Source organism: Filicampus tigris, chromosome 11 (assembly GCF_054856515.1).
Source record: "Filicampus tigris isolate MCC_2025a chromosome 11, RoL_Ftig_1.0, whole genome shotgun sequence".
NCBI lineage: Eukaryota > Metazoa > Chordata > Actinopteri > Syngnathiformes > Syngnathidae > Filicampus > Filicampus tigris.
This window is the reverse complement of record NC_141227.1, coordinates 13,813,750-13,841,704: the sequence shown is the minus strand read 5'-3', so window position 1 is coordinate 13,841,704 and position 27,955 is coordinate 13,813,750. Positions and strand designations below refer to the sequence as shown.

The 27,955-nt window shown below is 39.2% G+C and overlaps 2 protein-coding genes across 3 annotated transcripts; one reads left to right on the top strand and one right to left on the bottom strand.

Moving 5' to 3' along the window:
* The first annotated feature begins 171 nt into the window (after positions 1-171).
* On the top strand, positions 172-27,955 carry mcph1 (microcephalin 1). The gene is made up of 15 exons (XM_086044977.1): positions 172-301; positions 723-784; positions 880-971; positions 2,053-2,171; positions 2,281-2,365; positions 2,851-2,962; positions 4,590-4,721; positions 4,812-4,883; positions 5,162-6,280; positions 7,000-7,112; positions 8,658-8,695; positions 8,814-8,976; positions 9,067-9,144; positions 26,198-26,438; positions 26,540-27,955. Exons 2-15 carry the CDS (start codon positions 742-744, stop codon positions 26,590-26,592), a joined length of 2,460 nt encoding a protein of 819 aa, XP_085901103.1. The 5' UTR covers positions 172-301; positions 723-741; the 3' UTR covers positions 26,593-27,955.
* On the bottom strand, positions 10,200-20,969 carry angpt2a (angiopoietin 2a). 2 transcript variants are annotated; one of them, XM_086044979.1, is made up of 10 exons: positions 20,852-20,969; positions 20,524-20,768; positions 17,761-17,916; positions 16,477-16,598; positions 16,135-16,373; positions 15,150-15,277; positions 14,423-14,524; positions 14,150-14,316; positions 13,291-13,421; positions 10,200-12,206 (listed from the first exon to the last, which is right to left on the bottom strand). In XM_086044979.1, the coding sequence occupies exons 1-10, from the start codon at positions 20,916-20,918 to the stop codon at positions 12,046-12,048; spliced, it is 1,518 nt and encodes a 505-aa protein (XP_085901105.1). In that variant the 5' UTR covers positions 20,919-20,969; the 3' UTR covers positions 10,200-12,045. The 2 variants fall into 2 exon arrangements, with proteins under 2 accessions (XP_085901105.1, XP_085901104.1); XM_086044978.1 differs by having other exon boundaries at positions 20,524-20,963.

Sequence of the window (27,955 nt, the reverse complement as noted above, 5' to 3'; positions counted from 1 at the left end):
AAAAATCTAGACCTCCTTGATATAACTTGTCCCATTTTACTTTAAATGTTGTATTTAGAGAGGAAAAATATAAAACATTAAGGCCAACAGAGAGCAAGGTATTTATGGACTTCGTTCACGTTTTTCTTAACTGAATGGACTTACATTCAATTTCCCTTCCTTGCTTTATAGAGGTGACGCACCCACTCTCCGCCAATCAGCAGATCGTATCCCACAATGCATTGTCCCTCAAACCTCGGGCGCGAATTGACCCTGTGTACTTGGTTGAGAGTGGGCGATTTAAAGCCCATTGCCGCTGAAAGTAAGTATACGACACGCGTTTGAGTAGATACAAACATTTATGTTGTGTGGTCTATAATTAACACGCTTCAAAACACCCATGTTGGGATTGTGCGGAAGCCATTAGCTGAAGAGTTAGCCCGTGCTAACTCTGGTGAAAGTTAGCCCATGGCTAAAATAGTGATGATTATTACGTTAGTTATGACGATTGCGTGTTGAACCAGAAATATCTGTAAAGTTTAGACATAATCTATACTCTTCTTGGTTGTCGTTGGTGCCTCTTATCTACGATTAGAAGTGTAACATTGCGACATCGACACGAAAAAGAACGAGCAACCTCCTGGATTACAAACTTTATAGCCCCATTTTTCAAGTCGAAAACAACCGGTATAGACTGCAGTTTAAAAAAAAAGTCAGCATGCTTATTAATTGTTTTTGTCAAGGGGAATCTTGAAGCTGAAGATGCCAGTAATAACGACAAGCAACAGCGGCGCAGTTCTTAAAGGTAATGCATCCTTAGCATTACGGCGACCTAAAAAATGAAAACAAAAACAAAAACCACGCAGTGCTACAGCTAATGGCTTAACATGTCTTTTCCAGACGTCGTTGCTTATGTGGATGTGTGGTCATCTGACAAGAGAGCAAACTATTCGAAACCTTTCATTCAGCAGCTACAGGAAATGGGCGCTCAGGTAATATAATGTCAGATTCACTTAAGTACAAATGTAGAAAGTGGTAATTTCCTAAGAAGTACAGAGTGAATGGTGTGAGAGAGAGATGCTGTTGCTGAAGAAAGTCTTATTTCTTAACGAATTAACTTTGGTCCGTGTACTTCACTGCATATCAAAGAGATAATCAATCAGTAGCTGGCATTGATTTTCTTTCCATGATTCTGCTCGCAGAAAACCTCCAACATCTCAAATTTGGGCTAACAAAATGTGTAGCTTAGTTTTCCAAACAAGCAACTTATTTTGTTCTTTCAGTGAGTTTGCAATGGCAGTTTTTGTTTAGCAATGGCATTGCTGTAAATTTGAGTTTGAAACGGAAGAAGCAAATGTAAAATGTTTTGATGCAGTGGAACTTTTGAAATTGAATAAATGCCGCTGAAGTGGCTAAAATTTGAATTCAACCTATTCTCAGGAAAAATTCACTTTGAAAGTCACAGAGTTTAAAATGTAACAATTGCATGAGACCTCAGATCAGAAAGCAACAAATGATTTTATGTCTGGACAATTTTTTTAGGTTTTTTTGTGGATTTTTATGCATCGAAAGATGGACTGCCTCACAAGGACTCATTTCAGTCGACACTAAAGGATTATCTTTGTGTGTCGTTATAGCAGTAAGGACTACAGCAGCACAGCTGTCCCAAAAATTTCATTCAGTGGCCGTTCGTGTTGTCACTTATCTAAATGAATTAAGGGACAGTGTTTTGAAGTTAAATAAATAAAATACACCTCACTCCAATTATCCCTTTCCATAAATATGTTAGCAGCTGTAAAATGTATTTTGTACACTTGAATGAAAAAAAAAAGAATCTCATGTTACTTGGGATGTTACATAAAATTACTTGTACAGTTCATAACTGAAATATGGTGGTGACACTTGACCATGGAACAGAATTCTTCAATTTCGTATAATAAATGTTTTAAAAAATATAAACAAATAGGTCGATCAGTGTAAATGTTTTGTCTCTCAGCATTCACAGGGTTATGTTGTAAGATGCACAGTGAGTCTACACTACACACAAGTAATTGATGACTTTATTCATTACAGGTATCAAAAACATTCAATAAAAAAGTAACTCATGTAGTCTTTCACAATGGTCATGCTGCCACATGGAAGAAAGCCAAAAAGAGTCATGTGAAGCTCATCTCTGTTTTGTGGATAGGAAGGTATGTATGCACAACTCTATTGGCACTAAACTAGTGCAATTTCTTTATTGTATCTATGTATTGATTGTTTGGAGGCATACAGTAATATTGTTGCCGAAATGATGTCCAGATGTCATGACGACGGTGTGCTGGTAGATGAAGAGTTGTATCCTGCCTTAAATGATGAAAGCAATCTGGTACTAAGGAACAAGAAAGTAAGTAGATTCTTTCTCTCTTTGTAAAGTCATTTCATGTGCTATTGTACAATTCCCAACTGTTGGCTGGCAGGAGTCATTTTTCTCTCCATCGATGAAAGCAAAATCAGGTTTTTAGATCCTATTCTGGAAATGTTTTTGCTTTCACTGTCTGCCACTTGACTTGTTTTACATACAGAAGCTTAGTTTGCTGACCTTTAGGCTATGTCCGTCAAAAAGGGTTTTAGCTTTTGAGATATTCCTGTCGGTAGTAGAACTAAACCTAACAATGTTTTTCCTCATCTATAAAGTCTCCTGTACAATATGTATAATTGATTCTTGGGTTCAAATATTTTACTTTAAACATTGTTAAATTGATAGATATTGTAAATAAACAAAACAAAAAACCCCACTTCATGTCAATTGCAACATTTCAGCAGACCAGTGCTTAAACAGTTAAGGTGTTGAATACCTGTTGATATCATGTTGGTGTTGGAATGGTGCAGCATCGTTGCATGCAGCCTAGAGACTATCCAGAGAGGACGCCAGAAAATGACAGACGCATGAAGAAGAAGTTCGATAAACTGATCAAAGACATCGCTCCCAAGCAAGCAATGGGTAAAAAACAAAAACAATCGTCTGCTTTTTTGTTTTTATGTTAAAGGTACACTTGGATGAGCTTAACATTGGCACTTATATAAAAGGATTGCATGTAAAAATGACATCAGTACTAAAATGCTCCGCCCAAAAGACTCTGTTGTGATTTAAGGGCTTATTTTTGTAATTGGATTTACGGCAAATTGCCCCCCCCCCCCCACACACACACACACACGCACACACTTTTGGGGCTCGGCTTGTTATTTTTTCGGTTTCAGCGGTCTACGTCACGGGAGGGAGACAAGCTGGTAATATTGCTCGCTTGCCAGTTTTGTTGTCTAAAACGGCGACCGATCGCCACCAAAATGCAAATGCACATTACTACTCTTGTCCGCTTCAACCTGTCAAAGTATAAAAGTGTTCTGCACAATAGTTTGGATCTATTGACAGCAAACGTGAGCTCATCATGATCACCTCCACAAAATCAAAAGTACCGTGGCGATCGCTTCTCCACCTACACAGGCTGAAGCGGACAAGAGCATGAATGAGCATGAATACGAACCCTGACTGCTTATATTTCGGACATTTGGCTAGGCTAAACTCGTGTCAACTCTCGGGAGGCAGACGGCGACTGGCAGTGGGCAAGCAATGAGCATGGCTCTTTATCTCCACCTAAGAGTAGGATAACGGCACGTCTAATAGCAACAACTAGCTTCAGGCCGTTAAAACAAAAGGCGTTAGCACATCAACATTAGGTGCTTACTGTCTGCCCAGCCTGAGTCTTCATGTCGCGAGGTTGCCTCCCAAGCAGTCGCATGCGTTGTCCGACACCGCTAACCCAGCTTCGGCGTGAGTGAAGCGGCGTGAAAGTGAGGCAAGACCTCATCGAACAAGTGTCAATGTTCAGCGAACAAAAAGTTCTAGCGAGGGAGCTGACTGCACAGCCGAGTGTGGCCGCATTGGGACGTACCGTTTCGGCTGTTACGTTCCATTGGATGGCGTGTTGTCGGTTGAAAAACTGGCCATTCCTCATCCAAATAAATGTGCACGCCTACTCATTCCCACTTCAGTCTCTGTAAATATCCTGACTGGTGTTTAACCGTCTAACAGTGATCAGCAAAGAAGCAGTGTTTTGTTTTTTTTTTTTTGCAAAGAAGCAGTGTGCGCTCGTCCCAGCATAAATCTATGTAACTCTGCTCACTTCCACATTTCCTCTTTCTCATATAAATCAGGCACGGAGAGGTTAATCCTTTTGATATGTTGAAGTGGGCATTGGTAGGGATGTCCACATAAATTTTGGTACCAATTGATCACTGTTTTTGGACGTTACAAGCAATGAAAATACAATAATTTCCAATGGAGAGTTTGCAATCGGTCCCCCCCCCCAGTGACTCCGACCGAACAAGGATAGAACGGTAGGGGGCGCGGCCATTTGCCTCATTAACAAGAGGCATTCTTCATGGTGTCACTTATTTCCTAATTTCTCCCAAATTTATTGATAAAATAGAAAATGACAATTATTTTCATTTTCCTGATCAAAAAATATATAAAGTGAACTTGTTAGTGAAAACATGGCCAACATGGCCATCCCGGCTCAACCATCGCTTTAAACTAAAGTTTGCTATTTTACTAATTTTCTCCTCCACAGTCACAGATTATTCGCCAATTATTATTGATGAAGAAAGTGGAACTGTGTATAGCCCAACATATAGAAGGGCTGATTATATGGCAGAGCGCCTGAAACACATGAAAGAGAAACATGAAAAGATCTCGCCCACAGGTAAATCTTGTCACATATTTGAACTGATCATTTTGAGACATTTAATATATGCCATTAAAAAAAAAAATCACATCTATTTTGATTTTTCAGTCTCACAAATGTCTTCGTCATCGGGAGTGAAGCCCTCACCGGGGAACTCACCGACCGTCTTCAGGTTTTTTTGTAAGCCAACCAGAAAGAAAATTGTCACGTGCAGTATTTGTGTTGCATCCTTATTTTCACTGATGGCTTCTAAGAAATAATTCACAGTGGCTGAATGTATCATTGTTGTCTAATCTTTATTTGTGTTTTCACAATGTCTCAGTGAGTGGGTGACATACTGTACAATCTGGTAATGTGCGAAGTGCTGAAAGATGTCTACAGTCATATTTCACTTGAGTACATGTAGAAACTAAACTTTCAACATTTTAAGATCAGATTTTTTCCCCCCCTTCCTATAGCTGAAAATTCTGATGAGGACTCCAGTGCTACTGTTGTTGAGCTCGGTCACTCCCCTGACAAGGAAAAAGATCGTCAAGAGAGTGACGGTACAACGCAGAACAAACTTGACAAACCCTTCAGCATGGACTTGGAGAAGCCGTGGCTCTCACCCTGCCGTGATGTTTCAGAACGCCCATCTTTTAGTCCTTTGAAATGTCCTGACTTTACAATAAATGAAGAGGAAGGGAAGATGCCAGAAAAGCAGCAGATGTCTTCAGTAACAAAATCACTAATGGAGAAATTTGTGGATGAAGCACAAAGCCTGGGGGAGGACGTAACATCTGCTGATGGCGAGAATGCTCGCAAAAGAAAGCAGAGGTCACTGATGCATTCCTGCAGTTCTCTTAATAACATGCTGGAGCAGACAATTGACAAATCTGATAAGGGAAGGCAAAATATTCACTTGGCAGAAGTAAAGAACAATACGATTCCTGATGCTGTGAACTCCTTTGGTCACATGTTGGGCAACACGCTATTAAATGACCATTCAAAACTACAGAACAAGAGAACGCAAGGCAGACATTCTTGCTCTGCACTTGCACGCTCTTTTAGTTCACCCAGCAAATCTCACAACGTTGCTTCGAGTTCCCCTGATGGAGATGACGACAATGATGTGTTTGATGACTTCTTCTCTTCAACCAGGCACCACAAGAATCCCAGGAGACTTCTCTTGCCTGTTCTGCCGGACCTGACAGACACCGATATCCCCTCTGAGTTGGTCTATGTCCCAAAGAAAGGAAAACAAAGGAGATGTAAAAGTGCTGCGATGGAAACTAACAGCTCAAAGAAGAGGAGGAAAGTAGAGAATAGTGAACACAGTTGCAGGCCGCAGTCTGTTTTGAATGCCTGTCCACAAAATGTCAACCAAAATCCGCCTGCTTTTGATCGTCCAAATGGTACCCGTACACTGGCTGCTAAATGCAGAAAGCAAAGCACTTTGCCATTTGTAGGCATCAGTGACGCTGCATCAAGGCAAAAAACATCCGCCTCTGTTCATCCAACAAAGCTAGCAGAGAAGACGACAACCTTGGAGATGGAAACTCACTCTGGTTTTTGTCAATTATCTCACAATTTTCAAAGTGAGTAGCAAGGGTACTAAACCTTACAAATTACACTGCATGAATAACAAATCTTCATTGTAATGAACTAACATTCTCATGATACATGTTGGTGCTTTATCATCCCTTGGTCATTTCGGTGATTGTCGCTTCTTTGCACTGCAACTGGATAGGAATAAGCTATTTTATGGCATTATCTAATAAAGATTAAAGTCTGCCCGTGACTGTTCCCTAAAGTTTTGGGTTCTCTTCTCACAAACGTGTTCTCAGGTTTAAGTTGCATGTTGATAAATTGTAAAAAAAAAAAAAAAAAGTTCTCATTTTCATTCAAATTTATTGTCAAACTACAACCCACTTTCACTGTCGACACAAATTTAAAAATATCTCCCAGAATCTGTTACCTCATGAGTAGTGTTTGCTACCAGTTGTTAATAATTTAGTTGTGCATAAACAGTTTCATCATGCACTTACTTAGGTCATACATTTTCATTTTGGATCAGCTGCTTATCTGATTGGTATATACAGTACAGTATAGTAATTTATTGAATGTGGCAGCTCCTATTTGATACGGTGTAAGACCGTTTGCAAAAAGTAATATTGAACATTGTATCTGAATTTCACTTAATATTCTGAAATCTGGTGGCTCTTTTATGCAGTAATGCTGTTGCAGTTTAAAGTCAGACAACAGCCGCAATAGCTGCTTCAATGTTTTCAGTGTTTTGCCTTTGTTGCCAATGTAGGCAGAGGAAATAAAAGTATGGCGCCAGCTACTTCGACAGAAATCCCAGATGAAAACCAGGAGAAGCCCAATAAGCGCCCCTGCTCCTTTTTTCAGAAAATCGGCAAAGCAAAGGTAATAACTGAATTCTGTCTTTTTAAATCAACTGTATCTGCTATTCACAATAACTTACAATTCCCATAAAATAAAGCAGAGCCGATTTTAATGCTCCCAGTTCTGCCTGGTTCACATAAAAATGACCTGTTAAAAATGGACCGATTGCCAATTTTTCGTATGATCTTTGAGGGTCATTTGTTGAATCTTATGCATTTATCTTGCAGCCCCAGAGTATGATATAATCATGTCATCCATTGTATTCCTTGATACAGGCAGCTTAGGATGCACACCAGCCGTGATTCGATCGAGTATTTCCTCTGAAGGGCTGCGATTCGCCAATGGGGCTTGTGTCTGTCTGGTCTTTGGGTCTTCCTGTGTTTTTGCTTTTGTGATGATGGAATATAACTTCCTCCTTTGTGAAATGCACCTGGCCTTTGTTTTCTTTATGTTGTAAACCTTAACATGCCACAGCTGAAAAAAAGCTAAACATTACATCCTATACCCCCAAGGGAGAAATGTTAGGTTTAAAATGCAAGCTTATCATAGCTAGGAAGCTTTTCTGTCTGCCCTGTAAAGATCGTGAGGTAACAATACAGGGGTCCTTTAGATCTCAATTGTTAAATAGTGCAGCCTTTTCTCAGTCTCAAAATGATCTACTCGCGCTGTAAATGCAGCCAGCGATGTTGGTGGTCACAAACTAGCTTCATTGTCCCTCTGTGATTTACTTAAATAGCATCATTTTCAAGACATCAATATGACGTCTTGTCATTCTTAGCTTGTGCTGAGGAGCACTTTGTTGTAGGCTCATTATTTGCAACACTGTCCTCTTATGCACGAGATGAGCCAGCGATCTCTTTGTGCAATCGTTAGTTTGAAAGGGCCTAAAATGAACTATTATCAATGGCCCCGTTGTGGATCGACATTACACTTCACAGTAGTGGGAAAGCGTGAAGTAGCAATTGTGGTGTGTTGGTGATTATTTCTCCCGCGCTTCTTATCAGTATTAATGGGATGTTGGAGCATGGGTGAGGTCAAGAGGGGAGGCTTACCACACTTTGATTGACAGGCCGCTCTCGGCCCTTCCAGCTGGGGGACCAGATAGCAGAGAACTGTTTGTAACTGCTTCTGATTATTGTATGACGTGAAAAGATGCCCTCGGGTGACAAATTCACACTTCAGTGCCTATTATTGGTGTTTGATGCCTTTTTGTCCACCGTGTTCAAATGTATGTGACAAAGTTATTAGATTTGCTCACTCCGGTCTTGTTAGATATTAATGATACTTGTCAATGCAAATTAATGGACTTCCACAGCAAATATTTGAAGCGCTGTAGGTGCTGGATTTTCTTGCCAACTTTACTACTTTGTTTTTTTTGTTGTTTTTTTTTCCACCCCACACATTTAACACTTTTATCTGGTTCATGCTGGCATACAGTCAGTCACACATACAATATGTGATTATTGAACACTGGGTGTGAAATGTTTCACATTTTCAGTGGCTAAATGCCTGCAGTGCAAATAGACACATGACCAATTACGTACATTTATCCCTCGTTTCTTGCAGTCGGTGAGAACATTGGTCATGACAAGCATGCCTACTGAGTAAGTAGCACTTGAGAATATATTCAAACGTGCTAAAAACAAATGTCAATCGCCATTTAAAGCAACGTGTAGAAATGAGTGTCTATCCTACTCTCCTACCATTGCCCGTGTCTTCCAGGAAACAAAACACACTCGTTCAGGTTGTGAAGGCACTGGGTGGCTTTTCTATCGCTGATCGAGTTTGCGAGAGTACAACTCATGTGGTTTCTGGGGAGCCTCGGAGGACTCTGAATGTTTTGCTGGGCATCGCTCGTGGCTGCTGGATCCTCTCATTTGAATGGGTATGTTGTTCGTCAAGGCATCAATCACAACACCATATTCAAATCACAGACATGATTGTTTTGAAATGAATTTTCAACATTCCTCAATAGATTGTGAGGTGCTTGGAGCAAAGGCAGTGGATTCCAGAGGAACCGTATGAACTCTCAGAGCAGTTTCCGGCAGCACAGGTGCGTACCAGTGCCAGTTTTGTTTGAGCGTTTCAGTCCTGGCTGCGAACTAGAGAACAAATATACACATGCAGAAAATTGTTGATATGCTTCTGTTCAAAAATAACCCAGCAGCCACTGAAATGACTTTTTCTCTTTTTTATTTCTATTTTTTTAATATTTGATTTTCTAAACTATTGTGTTGATTTGTTTTGTATAGCCCAGTAAAAAAATCTAATTGGTGTTACTAGACTCGAGTACCAAAATGTATATTGGCAAAGCAGAAAGCTTCAGGGGTCTTTGTTCTTTGGACAAATGAGACAAAACTGTCGCTGTCACTGTCAGCTCTGTTTACTCATTCAAAAATAAAATGTGCAAGGAAACGGCCACTGCCTTGGCTTAATTATGATGACAAAAATCATGTGATGCCTGATTTTTATCAGTTAAAGCTGCGTGTGTTGCTTCTGTCGCCCCCTAGGCTGAAATTCTCCATTACAACAACAGAATTTGTTGTATCAACATGGATGATGGGGGTGGGGGATGTTGGATTCTTCGAAAGAGGCAATTATTGTATGATTATTTTCTGCTACAAAAATGTACAGTATGTTATGCTCTGTAAAATGTGCCTTTTTTGGCACGCTAGTGCGGGAGAGTCACCGATTGATGTGAAATATAAAAGATAAAATACTGGAAAAAATGCACCAAGATGTTGAATAACCCGATAGCTTAATCAGCATTGCCATTTCCTCCAATAACAGCTTGTGCGAAAAATAAAGTTTACAGTAGTAAAATTTGCATTTGTTAAACGCCTTACTGGTACCACTAGTTCCCGCTTAAAAACAATGCATGCGGGATTGCCGTGAGCAAAATTTCCCGACCTTTTTTTTTTTTTTTCCCTAACATTTCCACAACTTACTCTAAAGGCGCTTGTATATATACATTATGACTTGAATTTTAGAATTGAATTACGTTTTTTATTCATCCTCCACATAAATAAGCACCCTCTGCGGACAATATGAACTCTAAAAACAAACTTACAGAGCATAAAAATAAAATAAAAAAACATCCAAACAGAATTCAGAAATTCATCGACTTTATAATACAATATTTACCCTGTGCACATACTTATGGTATGGTTAGTGAATTAATGAATGGCCCCTGGTATATTGGATCAAAAACATTCAACTGGTTAAATGGACAAGTATAAAATATTAAAACAATGAAAAATAGCTATGCGTGTGCTTCTGCTGGTTCCCCCAATTCACATTTTCTGTTATTATAGCTTCAGGCATTTGTGATGCTAACTTCTATTCAACTTGCACTCTAAATGAAACATTTATATTCTTTACTTTCTGACAAATACAGTTGTGAATTATTTTTGCGTTGTGCAGTGCCTGCTGTTATTAATCATGTTCACAATACAAAGCATTTGTGATGCTCCCGTCGCTGTCACTCAATCCAATAATTGCTCATAAATGCAAGGCGGAGGAAGTCGGTTGGCCGCCTGTTAGTTTTTTTTATTGCCAGCCATCCATTTTCAGTCAACTTGTTTTTCCTGAAATATCCTGTGAGAAATGTGGACGTTGCCTCTTCCTGAACTCATGAGTCACTGTCCTCTGCTGCCACAGCGAGCCACGACAGCCTCTTGACGTAGACAAATGTCAGCACATTTCTGCCGCGGTACACTGTATGTTTGTGTTGTTCGCAGAACCTCATGCATGTCTTCTTTTTAGCCGTTTTTTTCAATGTGATGTAGTTCCAAGAAATCCATTTTTAACAATATTGTTTTACTTACAATTCATGCAACTCGTTGTTCCTGCTTGAAAAAGTATGCAATCTCACCACCACGAAAAAAGTAGTTCACATTTATGCTGTGATAAGTACTGTATATGTCCACGAGCTACACCCACGCCAAACCTCAGGAGTTGTCTCCGTAATGTTTGAAATACCAAAGGGGATAAGTGACCTTGAAAACATCATTATATACAAACTAATCTTTAAACAGGTACATTGCCCTAAACACTCAGTTTTGAGGGGGATTCAAATGAACCATTACATAAATAAATATGTGTTTTCCCAAAAGCACTGCTTATGTGCAATATGAATGCTAGTTGTCTAACAATTCACATTCCGGTGACGTGAAGAACAAGTAAAATAAACCCTCAAAATTTCCGCACATAAATAAAACACAAAATATACTGCAGTGAAAACATTCACCACGAGAAATGTTATTTTAACTGACTGAGATTCTCAGTGTCATTCATAATGAACTTTTTAAACATCAACAACAGAAACCATTGTAGAGCAATTAATAATAAATATGAATAGCCAATTGTTTTCCACCCAATGTTAATGTTGTACCAGAGCCTCTATTTCTGGGAAGTGTCATTGGCAACCATGGTTGAAACATTGAACACTGATAAATTTGCTGTCTATCAACATATATATTGCTAAGTAACTGTACACCTTTTCCACACATTAGATTTACAGTGTAATTTCTAACTGCGAAAATTGTGAACACATCCCATTTTCGTTCATTTTCTCTCATGTTAGGCCCGCCGCACACCGAGCGTTGCCACCGGATGCGACAGAACTGAGCAATTGCGAACAATTACAGACTGTGACTCACACCCAATTGTTGCCCCCCTGTTATATCAGCAACAATATGTCCCTCTGTTCATCTGCATTATAATTTCAAAAAGCAGATAAACAAGTGGCCCGTGGTTCAGAACCCCGCACACTGCAACAGTTAAGTTGGATTTAGCCCCTTCTCGGTGTGCAGCCTGCCTTAGTTTGACTATTTTTGGTTCAGATCATTAAGAGTTAATATAACCAATTAGTACTTCCCCTGTTAGTCCTTTTAGGAATGTCATGAGGTCCTTGGGGCTCCATCTTGTTCAGTGCCCGTTCGAATGGTTCAACTTAGAAGTCTGCTGGCCTAATCATCAGAGACGTGGCCTTCAGTGAATATCCTGAGCCCTTCCAGTAGTACCATTTAATGCCATTGAAGCGATTGGAGTTTTGGCCTTGCTGGTAATACATGCCATTTAAATTGGACGGTCCACAAGCATCAAACCACCAGCCTAAAACACAAAATGTAGAGTACATTCAGGGATGATTGTGATTTTAAAGAGGAATGGGTTTCTCATATTGCTAGGTCCAGATGTATTCGGGCATTGACAAAGTGTGGACATTCAGTTTTATTTTCGGAGGTTTAACAAAATAGGGCATTGGCTAATTAGAGCATTTTTTGCAGTGTCCCTCCATTTTCAAGTGTCCAAATGTATTTGGACAAAGTAACTTAATCCTAACTAAAGGGAACCCCCCCGACACTTTTAATACTTGGAGGAAAACCTTTAGTTACGTAGTCCTAGGACAGCACTAAATGCATCCCATCAGATACTTACAAGTTGCAAATTCTCATGTCACTTTATTACAGTCATGATAAATGCGCTTTAACTAGCCACCGTTTATGACTGCATCTTTAAATCAAATGCCGTTTTGAAATCTTTGAAGTGACCCTCATTGAGGCTTGTGAGTATTCTTTGCAGACTGAGAAAATGTCTGTTTGCACTCTGGAATCCTGCTTTTAAAACTTGTCATTTACTTAAGGATTACGTTTGTTTATAGAAAGATTTGGTCTTTCGTGATGGACAGCTTCATATTGCCAGACCCTGTTCTCTCGTGTGTCTTTCTGTCTGTGGAGTTGTGAATGATATGCATTTAGAGCGTCCCCTGTGTGACAGATCCCACATGGGAAAAGGGACAGGGTTAGGATTTTCTTGCTTTTATGCTCACTTGACAGAGCTCTAATGCAGAGGCAGGCAAAGATTCTGGCAGCAGAGTCACTTACAAGGCAATGGAGGGAGGACCTAAGATACAAAAGGAGAAAGAGAAAGCTCTGTTCCCAGGCTCTTTAATGTCAGTGCTCGTAGTGGCTAAATTCCCTCAAGAGTTGATCAGTGATTAACTCTGTCTAATTGTGCTCTTTGGCCTGGCCAGAAGGAACAGGAGTCCTTATAATGTCTTTCGAAAGATTTTAGGAAAGTGCCAAGATGCATCGAGGATAGTGGGGAATTTGAAATTCTTGCATCCAGCACGGTGTGCTTTAATTATTGCGTTTTATCAAATTTATACAATTGTATATTGCACGTTCTAGTTCCTTACCCCCTGTTGTCAGTTGTGAGCATTTGCAAACACATTTGTCATTGTCTGCGTCCTTTGTACTGAAATCACTTCCTGGCTGACCGATGCTGCTTATTTTGCCTGCTGTTCCACTGTAGCCTTTAAGGTGTATCCTGTAGAGTGGAAAAGGAAAAATTAAGGAAGTAGAAGAAGGAAGTCAATAACGCTTGTTCCTCAAAATACAACGGACATACCTTCTTTTAACAAACACCCGCTCTGACTGGCATACAGGTTTATGGAATTGATAGAAGTTGATCCTTTAATTATCTTGTATTTTTTTCCCTCTGGTTTAAAAGACAAACTTGTGTAATGTTGCAAACTTGCATGTGCAGCGCCCTCCATACAGTTAGTACAAAGTAGACCAACCTGACAACAGCTGAGTAGATTTGAGACGCAAATAAAACTTTAGCATCAGGCAGTGCAAATGCTAAACATCTAAAATGTGTAAAAAAAAGTGCCAATACACCAGTGGACTTATGGCACGGAGCCATACTTGTAACTTGTCAATATAGTATGTTTATGAAGCAAAAACTAACTAGGCACTTTCTTGTGAACGTCAGAGATTTAATTTTTGATTAGGAACAATATCCAGTATGAGTCAATTAAGGTTGTAAAGAACTGTGTGTGCAATTTCTGTTTGTCCAAAAACCTGAGGCTGTAATCCTATTTAAATGACCCAATGAAACAATTTGCGTTTAAGTTAGCAGATTTCAGAAGCCAAGTTTTATTCCTAGTTACTTGCCTGAAGCGTAAACAACGTACGACATAAATGCCACCTAGTATTTGTTGAATTTCTCAGTCAGACTAGTTACCGTAATTGGTTCTCGTGAAATCCACGTACCTGTAGTTTTGTCCTTCACCATCAAGTGAGAACTGGTCATACTGGGAGAATGCAGAGTTCCCTTCCCAGTCACTCAATTGAACCCTTAGGCTGTAGGAGTGTTGACTTGTCAGCCTGGATACAAATTCATTTCCTAACCAAAATTCGCCTGAAGGATCTCCAAAACCCTGCACAAAAAGCACACAAGCAACTTCAGAGGAACTACTTTGAGAAGTTGGAATCAAACCCGTAGCCTAGGCAATATTTTTTTCTCAAGGAGAGTATTTCCTCTACCTTTTTATACTCTTGCCACGTACGGTGAAAGTCAACACTGCCATCAAAGCGTTTTTGTAGTATTGTCCAGCCACCTGCCTCTGTCTCCATGTCACAGAAAGCCTGCCAACAAAAAGAAAAGTTGGTTGATCAATAATTCCAAATAATTCAATTTCCATTTCCTGCAAATGTCCATTTGCAACTGAACAGTGACACCATTTGATTTGACTTTGTTAGACACTCACAGTCAACTTCATTGAGTGTTAAAAGGTTCAAGTCCAGTATTAAATCCTGAAAAGTAGCAGGTATCTAAGGAGATCACAGTTTTAGCTCAAGCATGCACATCATCATGGGGGTTGTCCGGACGTTTTAGTTTCTCTGCCGTTTGAACAGTTAATCCAAGGCCGCCATGTGTGCTACTTATGTAAGGGTGGGCAAGTCAAGGCAACTTGTTGCTGAGAACAAGAGAACGTGTTCCTTTGCAAAACTGACTCCTCACATACATTTTTTTTACACACCACAAACAACTGTTATTAGATCGTGCATATCTATTTAGCAGCCGACATTACTGTTAGTTTTGTCATTGGTGTGTGATGATTGATTTTAGATTTAATCAGCGTAGATTATGATTTAATGAAAAAATTCAAAAGTTGAATCCGCTTGTCTTCTTTTACTCGATTGTAATTCTTTAACATTACATATGGTGTTTTCATTTGACAGAGACAATACGTAACGGCATGTACTTCACCTTAACCTCCACTGTAGTATTAGGTAAAGTGAGAGTATAGACCCCGCTCATTGTGTTTCCGGACTTGAAGACAGCAGCACAGTCCATGAATGTGGATGGAGTATCCTGCATCATGGCAGTTTTTGTCTCTGCAATGTAGGAAAAAAGTGTGGGTTGTTTGACGGCACAAACCTGTTAAATGTCTATTTCACAACATTGCCCAGTAAAGAAGAACTCATAACTTCACTTTTGTATAATGTAGCTTATCGGTATATCACAAAATGTGAGTGTACCCCTCACATTTTTGTATATATTGTATTACAGTGTATATATATATATATATATATATATATATATATATATATATTATCAAAGGCATGAGATGCTTCCACCATATTTAGCAGGAAGCTCATTTCCATTTGTAGTCCAACCAAGTGTAAATTTTCTTTCCTCCAGACACAGCCATTAATGTCTAAACCATTGGCAACAAAACTGAATAAACCCCTCAATGAAAAGATCCAAATTAGGCCCAATGAGCCATTTCCCTCCCTGGTGTCGTGTAACACATTTGTGACACAAGAAAGGTCTCTGTTGTGAATGGATAGCAGGTTTGTTAAATTTAGTGTTATCGCTTTCTCACACTCTCATACTGCTCACTGGAAGTTCATTATGGCATCTCATTGCCAAAAACCCTCTGAAGGTCAATTTTGCTCACCGTAAAGATGGCCTAAGATGGAACATTACCTATACCCTAAAACAGAGCTTCGGCACAGTGGCCAAGACCATCCAGCGTTTTAACAGGACAGGTTTCACTAATTTTCAGTCGACAGAAGTGACATAATGGCCGCCCCCAGAGATGTTTAAAAGCGGGCGGATTAACTCGTATTCCACAAAACGCAGTATAATTATCAGAATGCCTTCTTTCAACTAGTGGGCCTGCATAGAACATATTCTTGAAAAAAATATGTTTGGGTTGACTTCCTTCTTTAAAATCAGGGTGACCAACCTTGGACTGTGCCAGTGGAGAGGGTGTGAACTAGGTGGTTGACAGTCTCCAAAAGCTCCTGTTGCTGGTGCTGCAGGACACTGTTATTGGATGACACCCTGAGCAGCTGTTGCTCCAGCTCGCCAATGATGGCCGTCTGCCTCTGTATTAGGATCTGAAGCTGGTCTTTTTCAATTCGAAGCATCTTTTGCTCTACCTGCCTCTGCTCCTCCAACTCCTTTACTTTCTTCTCCAACAAGCTGAAGTGGTAGATAAATTTAGGTTACTAGTTTAGAATTTTTTTTTTTTTTTTTGGTCTCATGCTTTCATTTTCGAATGTCAAGTATTCTGTCGTGTCCTCACCTGTTTTTGTCGTTCAACTTATTTATTTCATTTGTCTGGACAATAACTTGTTTTTCGAGTTTATTTGTCGACAAAGAATTCTCAAGAAGTTGCCGCTCAAGTCGGGTTGTGTGATTAATAACCTAGAAGTACAAGAGAATATCAAACATTAAGTCCATTAAACAACTTGCGTTTTTCAAACAATCCACAGTCCATTTTTTAATGATGAGAAAACGGGTGTAAGCGTGTGTGTGCACGCATTAATCTAAGTAGATTCTCAAGCTCTCAAAAAACACAGACGATCTCACAGAAGCATTGTTGCTAATGGTGATGTGCAGATCAAAGTAACTCACTAGTCCCGAGTGTTAAGAGCCATGCGAGCCACTGGGGAAAGGGTGTGTTATTAACGACGCCATAGTGAAATACTTGTTGCAAAAATAGGAAATTGGCTCTCTAAAGCGCATATGATGCAAAAGAATGCTTTTGAAGCTGCTGTACTGGAATGCAGTTAAGGTGACTGCTTTTCCAACTGGATTTTCAATGCAAAGCTCTCTCTTTCCCTGAAGTGAGAAACGCTTCCCCGGCTTGATGTTCAGTGTGTTATACCCAGTCGATACTGTGATGACCTGTGTGCTTTGTTTGGTAGGATTCTTTCAATTTGAGCTTACTTTGCACCTCTACAAAGAGGCATTTGCGAAATGGAAAAATGTGACAGGAAAGCAACTAAATTCCAACGGAGCCACATGTACCTTAACTTTGGGGAACTTTCAAAATCCATGTATCGCCACAGACAGTATTGAACAAAATTCTCAGGTTGAGCACCTTGCCTCTAATTTCCCAGTTTGGAGAAAGTGAACTCAGCAAAAAGCAGGTTGTTTACGTGGAATCTACTCGTACTTCTCCAATGGATCTGTTGATGTGTTTGAACAGACGGATGTCTGATTGTGAAAAACTGATAGACTCTTTCTGTGGGAATACAAGTGTGCTAATAACAGGAAATGCTGTACTGTGGGCTCACATAAGGTCGGTGATGTTAAGCGACAATAATAAACTGACACGTCCATTCTTGTTTTCGAACAATATCTTTATCCATTTATACAATGTAATATAGTAAATGCAGCGAATCTTTTATTGGAATCAAAATGTAGTCAACATTGGTTTTATAAATCAACATGTGAAATTGAAACATGCAAAAAACGGATATAGTATTGCTGTTTTAGTTTGTGTGAAAGCAGTACAATCCAACATTTGTGGGTTTTTTTTTTTTTTTTTTTTAATTTACAAGCAGTGTTAGTAGTCTCTCACCTGAGCCTCCACGTTGGCCAGTTTCCTCGTTTGCTCTGCAGTTTGACTGAGCAAATTTGTCCCTATTTCAATCATTGTAGCTGTGTGATTTTGGACTGCGCTCTGTTGGAGTTGGACCATATCCTGCTTCATGCTCTCTTGGATGTAATTCTGGAGCTGTGGCACAAATTAAAGATGCTGTTGAACAGGTTTTGAGAGTCACTGATCGAAGCATTTGGGAAAACAAATGAATGAATTGCAATCCAAACAAACAAGAGCGAGCATGCGGTGTAGCGTAACCTCTCATGCCTTGCTCAATGGCACACAGGTAGTGCTCAAGAAGGGAAGGAGCATCAACCAAGCAACAAATCCCAATTTCCATAATCCGACTTTTCCTTCACCTTCCTGTCGATCCCTCGAACTACAGCCGTGTCAACTTATTCAATATCAATTTTTCAAAACGGGATAATTAATATATAATGTATGCTGCAATATAAAGGTCACAAATCGGTATATTATCACGACACGATCAGTCTCTTCCTTTCCATGTCCATTTGAAACACTTCAACCAAATGCTTATTACAATAGTCTTTGGCCTCAAGAAGGGAAAAGGTCACTGTTTTAAATTTAACTCGTTATGTTCTTATCTACCTTACGGTATTCCAGATTTAGACCAAGACCAATCATTAAGTTATTTCCTGCATGGGGTTCCTGAGTGCCAATCAGGTCACACGACTCGTAAACAGGATGGAAGTGTTGAGTGAGGAGTTACATCCTTCATGACACCATGACGTGTTGGTGTTGGAAGCTCACCTCAGTTGAATATACATTTTCCTTATCTGCATGCAGTTTGAAAAACATTTTTACAAATCTCTTGAAGCTCCAGTTAGCGTGTGTTTAGTTTGTCATCATCTCCCGGCGGTCGTTTCTTGTGACACATCCACAGTTGATGAGCGGCCTTTTGAATTGTTGTCAGGATGTCTTGTTTACAGCTAATGATCTAATCAGTTGTTTATTCCGCTTGCCTCCGAGTCATCCAGTAAAAAATGGCTGTGTTCCTCCAGTCGCACAAAAAAAACCTGACATCACATTTCCCTAACTGCTCAAATGCAAAAGCAGCTTTTAAGAAATGAATTGGAAATATTCTTACTCGTGATTCGCTGCACCGGTAATTACTTACTACATTGACACTTACACTAAAACATTTTATAGCTTTTTTAAGTGTTAATTTGAGAGAGGCGTTGTTCTTTCTTGAGAGGCACTGATTCTTGAGTGAAAAGTCAAATTCACACTATGAATTTGACTGTCTTCAGCAAGCCCTTCTGTGGAAGGGGCAGCCATAGCAAAGTAGTTATGATTCAAGTTTGAGTTCCTCAACTAGCTCAGGTACGCTTGATAAATCACACCGGCGTTCCACCAATGGTGTCTGCTTCCACTAAGCTGTATGGTTCAGTTCAGCTTGGTATCGTACGTATCTGTATTTGATTGCATTTTCATGGTATAGAGTCTTGGAGTATCCTACCCGTATAGTTCCACTTTTTAGTACCCCTTCTTAAATAAAGAGCATCAAAAGAATTCCCTGCTGAGTTTGTTAGGAGAATGTATTTGTGCACTCAAACTGTGAAGGGCTCTTGTCTGGTTGAAATACCAAAGGGGACACTCTCTGAAGAGGGAGCGCAAAAAAGGAGGACTTCTCTTTTATACCTCATAGAATGGCTCAGCGAACTGCAACGGACATGCGCACCTGTCAATCAGACACCTGTTAAGAATTTTTTCGTCACTTTTGAAACCATCGGGACCGTTTGCAAAAAAAAAAAAAATGTTTTATTTTCAAATTTGTTTTATACTCAATCCAACTCATTTAAAAACTCAAAGTCCTTACTTGCCATAATTTAATTTGTACATGTCATTGAACAGAATATTGTATACATATTTTACTTCTAATGCTTTGTAATTTATAATACAGTATTTCTTTTGTTCAAAAAAAAAGTTATATGGGACATGATTGTATTGCTTATATACAGGGATAATTATCGATTGCTCTAAGGTCATTACCATGTACATCCATTAACTCTTTTAGATTTTATAAACCAGAAATCATTGTAGATTACCACAATTATTGCACCACAAGAAATCTGTGAATGTTTGTAATACTTTATACAGTTATGTACTGTCCCGGGAAAAGTTTAGATACGTAGCTCAAGCGATTTTAAATTATGTCCAAACTCATGGCTAGTACTGTCAATGAACCATAAAAGCTGTTTCGCAAAACGATCACGTTTCAACTTCATCAAAGCTGAAGAAACAGATGCCGTCTTGTTCCAAGTAGTGATCTCAAGTACTGTCGAAACCACGCAAGATTTGAACGTGATCCAAATAAAATCAGAGCCTTTTTGGTGTGCAAGAAAAATCGCTGCAGTGCAGATGGACTACTATCCTAAGTATCCCTCAGGTTACCTTGGTTCGGAATATTCTACTGCAATTCCATGATTATTAAAGGTAATACGAACTAAATCATTAAATTACAAAATAGCTGCTATACCTTCATGTCCGGTTTTGACCTGGATGTGTGCATTTCTTAAAAGGTTTATATAAATCAGCTTAACTTTTCAAGCATGTTATCTATAAATTCTGTAGTAGAACTTGAAATTGTTTGTCTCACAGTATGCTCATTTCGTCCCGTTAAGAACTAAAGTCTCTTGAATTGTTGTAGTGCTACACACGGTGTATTGACAAAGGTATGTTTCTCATGCCACGTGACATAATGAGCAGAAAGAAATTTACCTTAAGTAGCCACTGTGTGTTGTTCTCCATGACCATCTCCAGCTGTTCCAGCCTGTGAGCTGACTCGTCATTGTCTACGGGCCCGTCCTTTTGAACTGGATAATTGTTGCGGCTGCTCGGGCTTTGGCAGTTCTCTTGCTCAGGCAGCAGAAAGGTGTAGCTGCATGGGCCGTTTTGGATCTGATATTGTCTCTTGCCCACAGTGCTGTCCGAACTCGTCCGATAACCCCTCCCCGCACTGAGAAAGGCGCTTAAAGCGATCAAGATAACGTGCAACATTTTCCTCTTCAAAGTTTGTTGTGGGGCTCAACAAGTTTTTCTTTCAAATGTAAATTTTCCCAATGGCATCCAAGTGTAAATCCCCTTGAGGTTCTGCAGAGTCCTTGTACAACCATTCAGTAGGAATAAAAAAAAAAATGGAGGAATCAGAAGATCATTCCCGAAGCTTACCGGTGCCAGACTGCATGTGTGCGTTTTTCATCAAGGCTCCAACCACTTGTTTGAGCTGCCCTCGACACCCCCCGATTCGCTAACTGTGACTTTAACCACTCCCCCTTCCAAGTGACCACCCAGTGAAGCTCAGCATCTATTATAATGCACACCAACAACACCGAGGCAGATGCACAAACTACACATTCTCTACTATATCCGACACAATGCCCACGTGTTTTTCCCTGCACTGGTTAAACAGCTATGCAGGATGCAGCTGTCCACCTCCGGCACTGTGTTATAGTCAGTGTTAGCCAAGAGTCCATTGAAAAATATTTGCGAGTCCTTCAGAAAACACCTTTTTTTTTGTGTGTGTGTGTGTTTTCTTTTGGGGGTGGTGGGGGCTGATTTATTTGGTTTGTTTCTAAATGATGGATTGAAAAAACCCACACTTTAGATTATAACAACATCGCTCATTACTTTTATATGCCGTTACATATTCTTATTTAGATACCAGTGAAGTGTTTCAAATTCTTTATGTATATAAAATTGAAATAATGATTTTGTTGTACACATTCTAATCTTAGCAAAAAAATAAAGGTTTGCAGCATTAAAAATATTTTGAAGAAATATAATTCAAGACACAAACCATGAGTGCTAAATAAAGATGTAATGTTTTCTTTTTACCCTTTGAAGGGCAGTCGATCTAGTCGTGCTTTGAGGTACAAGTGACCCGCTTATGTGTTTTTAGATTTTAGTTTTTAATTTATTGCTGAGCTGTATGTTGGCTCTGAACACAACTCAATTCACAACAAGCAGCGGTTTGGCAGAACAATTCTTAGTCAAAATCAAAAGACATTGTGTATTTAAAACAATTTCATAACTTTTCCTTAAAGTCCTCTATCTTAATGCTAACGCATACTGGGAAATGCCAGAGACAAGCTAACAAATAGCATTGGGGTTGCTGTGTTAAAACCCTTTAAGTGACGGAAATCTGAATAAAAACAGTGGAGCAGCACATGTAGACAGGTAACATAACAGTACTCATAGGCATATTCTTTATCCTCTGTGAAAATTAACTATTACTGTGGCTAATTGAGGACCTGCTACCAGCTCTATGCATAATATATCCATATGTCTGTTATACTGCTCCCAGGTGGCCAAGGTGTGCAATAATTTTCACACATTAATTAATTGACACAATTTATTATAATAATATGAACAATAATAATAATGGGATGCTACTTGCCTCATTGGGCTAGTGTGTAACTGGAGCCTATCCCAGCTGACAAAGTACACCTTGGTCCGGTTGCCAGTCAATCACAGTAGAGGTAAGATCGGGCCTAAAAAATCCATCCCGACCCGACCCAGGCCCGCGGGTATTAAAGCCTGACCCAGCCTGATCCCGGCCAATTAACTTGATTTGCAGGCCCGAGCCGGAAGCAAACCCGAAATTTCATATTTTATTTGGGAGGAGGATTTATGATAACAAATTACAGCCTGTCTTTTTTAACAAAATCTAAGTTAAACGAGACTGTATAAACATTTACATCTTTTATATTTCTGTGTCTGCAGAGGTTACATTAACCAACAATTTTCCATCATTGGCGGATTTTTTTTTAAGAGTTGACGGAAAAAATTTAAGGCCGCCCGTCATTTTGACGGGTTGAAAATTGGGCCATAAACCACAGCAGCAGTACGTCCTTAAGAATCTAGCGCGGCACTTTGAGAGAGAGAGAGAGAGGCAGACGCATCGTTTTAGTATACATTTTTATAAACATATATGTATGTATATATTTTTTTTTAAGTCAGCCCCCGACCTGACCTGAACGTAATGATTGACATTTTTTAGGCCCGGACTCGGGCTTGGGCTTAAGATCTTACCTCTAAATCACAGGTCATAGGGAAGAATATCAAGTGAGTTATTTTTGGTTCAGGGCCAAATTTTCTGACTGATATGAAAATGAAAATTATTATTATTTTTTTTTTTTTCAAACACAGCTGTGTAGAGATCGGATACCAGATATTTACTGAATGTGCTGATGTTGTGAAAGAAAATATTTTCAGAAATCCTTGTCACCAGTGTTTTTCCTTTATGTTTTTGAAAATGAATCACACTATTTACTTTTTGCCAGGTGAATCCTCCCAAAAACAAAATCTTTGTTTTACCTCAGTTGCACTTTTCACGCTACCATTTCTTGTGTGAAGTCATTTGCCTGTGGGAGCTTATGTCTCCGTGGGAGATATAGTACACAAAATGGATGGATGTTTTCTCCTAAACGGCAAGAATGTGCCTTCTGTATGCGTTTGTTTCAGGAGATTCACCCTTAAGCTCCCCTGTTTGAAAAGTCGCTTATTTTCGTTAATCTCTCACACTTGAGTTTCACATTTTCCTCCACATTTCTTTCTTGGAGCAGTAAGCTTCACAAATACATTGAAATGATGAAACAGAATTGCAGGAAGTCAGCTGATGTAATATTCTACAGTGAAGTGAACTGCTAAATATTGAAGGCGCATTACAACACAGGAAGAGCATGTCGTCATTCCCCCAAAAAGTGACGTTGCAGGTGTTCATGCTGTTGTTGTGACTTTCGGCTTGTCCCATCAGCAGTTGCCACTGTGAGTCTAAATCACTCCAACAAAGACTACTGGTATTTCACTCTTGTTTCCAATGTTTCTTGTAAGTCTTGATGTTTGCTAACTGTCTTTATGTAAAGACCAAACCAAAAAAAACGAAAATTGTATTTAGAGTATATAGATTTCTATGGACATTAACTAACTATTATTGAAAATATTGTGGGTTTTTCTTAAAACAGACTCGGTTCATTCAAACTGCCACTCGACTTTAATTGTAAGCTGTAAATGTGCTGTGTATACAGTACAGTCCATTTTGCAAATGTGTTACAGTGGTCATCTTGTAGCTGGAAGCTTTTAGGTTCGATTCACGGTCAATGAACCGATTATTTTCCATGGCAACGTTGCCTGCATGAATGAGGCAATATTGCGGAGGCCATTGGCGTACCAACCTATTTATCTGACAATCCATTGTGCCTCGCATAAACTAAACTGCAAAATTACATTGCATTCACAAAAAACAGCTTTTTTGTAATGAGCAGACAACGACGTACATACAAGACATCAGCAACAGCAAGCTTGAAAACAGGCAGCTTCATGCCTGCAATTCATGAATGTTTTCATAAAGTAGTTTTTTTTTTTTTTTTTTTTTTAACCTTGCAGATGTTGGAAGTTCCACATTTTGTCGCGAGCAACGGATCATTGCTGCTTTCAATGCTTGTCAGTCTTGAGCACAAACAACACTATTTGCAAGTGCCAAGTTTCTGCACAAAACATGTTATTCTGGCTCTAACGGTAACACTAGTGATGTGTTTGTGTGTTTTGTTAGAACAAAGTTTTATTATGTTCCATGCCTTCCTATTATGAGCCCGAGTGCTTTTTTCAAGCCCGTTTAGTCACACAATAGGACCCACATTAAGTGTTGAGTCGCTCCCCTGAAAGTACACAATATGGGTTCATGCTAACTTGACCCTGTCCCTGAACTCCTCGGGTCTATCCGTGATTACTTGGTGTAAAATAAAACTGGTGTGAACATTTTACAAAAGGATAAAAGCCTTAACGCTTGTTTCCTGGAATTCAACTGGCAATAGTGCAGATTGTCCTATTCAGTTTAGTAAGTGACCCCTGCTGGATACCAAACAAGCCTGTGGTGAGTGCTCAGAGCTTCATTCACTAGTCCCAGGAACACTTTCTCAAATCATTTCTCAATTTGTCTTGTTATACAGTCTCAACTCAAAATACAAACTATTTATTCATAGGCTTTTATTTGTTTTTGGAATTGAATGATGGCCTATGTTTGCCCCAGAGGCTGTAGGTTTCCCATCCCTGACAAAAATCTAATACTGAAAATAGACTCGGAATGCCTTTGTCATAGCACAGTGTAGAACAAATATGCAGAAAGCTTACGAAGGATTAATAGGACTCAAGTAAAAGTAAAAAGTATTCCTCCAAGTAATTGGTGAGTAACTTCTCAGGTGGGGTTTTTTTTCCCATCAGGAAAAAAAGATCAGAGCAAAAAAAAAAGTCCAAATTGTTCAACAATGTAAACTAACTAAAACAATAAATACAATCTTTATGGCGCCAGAAATAAAAACTGAAATGAAATTTATTTTTGCTTTCATGATTTTAGGTTCATCCGAGGAGAACTTCTGACTTTTGTGTATGTGTTAAATTAATGTACTACATCAGCTTGTAGGGCTGCATCCTCTCTTGACAGAACAAAACCAGGGGCTACAGGGAGTACATTAGATATTTAACCTAGACCTAGATATTTAACAACAACGTGTGCATTGTGCCTAACAGATAAAACAATTGCTTTATTCACCAAAATGACTGAATGAAGCAGCTTCCTGTTGACTGAGTTTATGGATAAAGTATAGTAGCCATGTTTTGTAATACTTAAGTTGCACTACAACTATAGTGTGTGTGCGTGTGTGTACACGTGTAGCCTACAGCATGTACAGTAGGCACTCCAAAAGATGTAAATTTGACAGTTTGGCCATAGGACCATAAAACTGTTACACTCATACACTCTTAAGTTATAAGTAAAACCAACATGGTTGCTTTGTTGCGCCACCTAACAGCCATAAATGTCAGTAATTCAGATTTTAAAGTTTTTGCAACTTAAATGACTGCTTTAGGCCAAGCACTGTATATTGTGTGTTTTTACAGTGTACGTGCAGCCAAAACTACTAAACAACAATACACATATCTTCATCTTACCGCAACATGCTTTTTCTCAAGTTAGATGTTGGTCTTGTAGGTTGAAATAAATTCCCACTTTTGGGTACAGACCTTCACTATGAAACAGATTATTAAAAACATTTTTGTTACACTTAAATGTTAAACATGGGCCAGGGATGATCTTGAAACTGAGACTCGCAAGCTGGTTTATGTTCCATTTCTTCGGCCATTCTTCACGTAAATGAGCCACTGATGAGCCCAAAAAGACTGCATGTGGTCATGTGACTGCCAGGCTCTGTTTGATTGGTGAAACAGTCAAACATCACTACACTACTACTACTTATACAGATAATGGAAGGCAATGTAGGGCCTTTATCATATATAATGTAATATGAATATGTGCTTCAGTCCATTCACCCGTTTTATTTTATGATTTATTATTAATACAGGTAATTTCATATTTGGAACTGTGGCTATCTGTTCCCAGATCTGCCGTCTTCAGAGACATCTATCTTCCGGGGACCACCACCAGCAGGACTTGTTCCAGGACCAGCCGCCCATGTTTGTGTCCCAGCATTCGCAGCCGCCTGCTCCCAGTTTGGTAGAGCTGATCCAGCTTTGCGGGGGGACAGTGTGCAAAACTGTACGTCGGGCGGGAATTTGCATAGGGAGTTACAGCGGCAGGAGACCGGTGGGAAGTCGGAACCTGTCCGAGCAGTGGGTGCTTGGTAAGATGCATTCTGTGTAGCTCTTTATTCAAATTACACCTGATGATCCCACATGGGAATTTGTGGTTTAATTGTATTTTTCTTCTGTGCTTCCATTTCAGACAGCATCACTCATTTGAAGTCGCTTTCATATGATAATTATGACTTGACATAACTGTTCTATATGCTGCATGCGCATCTTCAGTTTCTGCTTCTCATCTTTCTTTAAAAATGTTAGCTGAAGCTGAAAACACCATATTTCCTCAAATAGTTATCCCTCTAGTAGAGGCGTAGTGCATCATCCTATAAGGACAGATCATCACCTCCCTGACATAGACATCTAGCCCGCCCCGCCCCCACTGTGCAAAAAACGAGAAAAAAAACAGGTAATATTAGAGTATATTTTTTCCGTAGTTTTTTGTTGCTAGACATTGGCATTAGTTAACTACTGAGCCCATTTAAATCCCATGCTTGGATTGGGTGAGGTTGACAATGTAATTGCTGCAGAAAGAAATTCAAAGATGTTTTCCTAACCAAGACAGCTGCACTTACTGATGCTTATAAACTGCCTCAGAGTGAAATCAAAGTGTGGTGTCTTAACGCATGTTGTAATTGAGTTTCTTGCACAGTTTTAACAATTGTATTAGATTATGTAGAGATGATTTCTTCAATAATAATTAGTGTAGGCTCTGGCCTGATGGGTCTACATTGTTGTGTACATCCCTTTTTGTTCCGGGGACCTCACACGACTTAATTATTCCACGCTGCTTCAGATCTTGGTGTTTTGCTGCATTCCTCCATAGTACTCATTTGGTTTTGTATTGAATTTTTGTTTCACTCGACATAACTTTCAATAGACAATTAACATTAAAAAAATTAAAAAAATCTTCCTCTTAATAGAGAGCTCATCTGCACTTGAGAAAATAACAGCCTCGTCACTATTTGTGTTAATGATAAAGTCTCTGAAATATAAAATGACTTTGTCTGTAGTTACGCATCAGTGTTTCAATACATTTTACCTTTGGGTTGTGTACGTGGCACCATATACAAATACTGTTTTAGAAACATGGTGCTATTTCACTTCTTTTTAATGTCAATATATTTTTATAATGACCTTTTCCCACATCCAATTTTTTTTTTAACCATTTCAGCCCCAAGCCTAAACTGTTGTACAGTACTATAAGATGAATGTGCTTTTTTGGTTTTGTGTATTCTTTTTGTTTTGTTTTTGTTCAGTTTCATAATCTGTGAATGAGCCAGATTCTCTGATCCAAACCCATGTTGGTTCAACATACCTACTGAGTCCTCTGTCAATGTTAATATTCCAATTATATGGTGCTGTTTTCTAAATGAAAACAAGTTAATCAAAATGTCTGTTTTGTTGTGATTAAAAAAACAAAACAAAAAACACCATCTGAAAATGCAATCTCTGAATGATGAATGAATAATTATGCCACATTGTGAAATATACCAAGATGTCAGATTGAAAAATTATCTTGGTGTAAAGTGAATTAAAAGCACTGTTGGTGCAACATGTA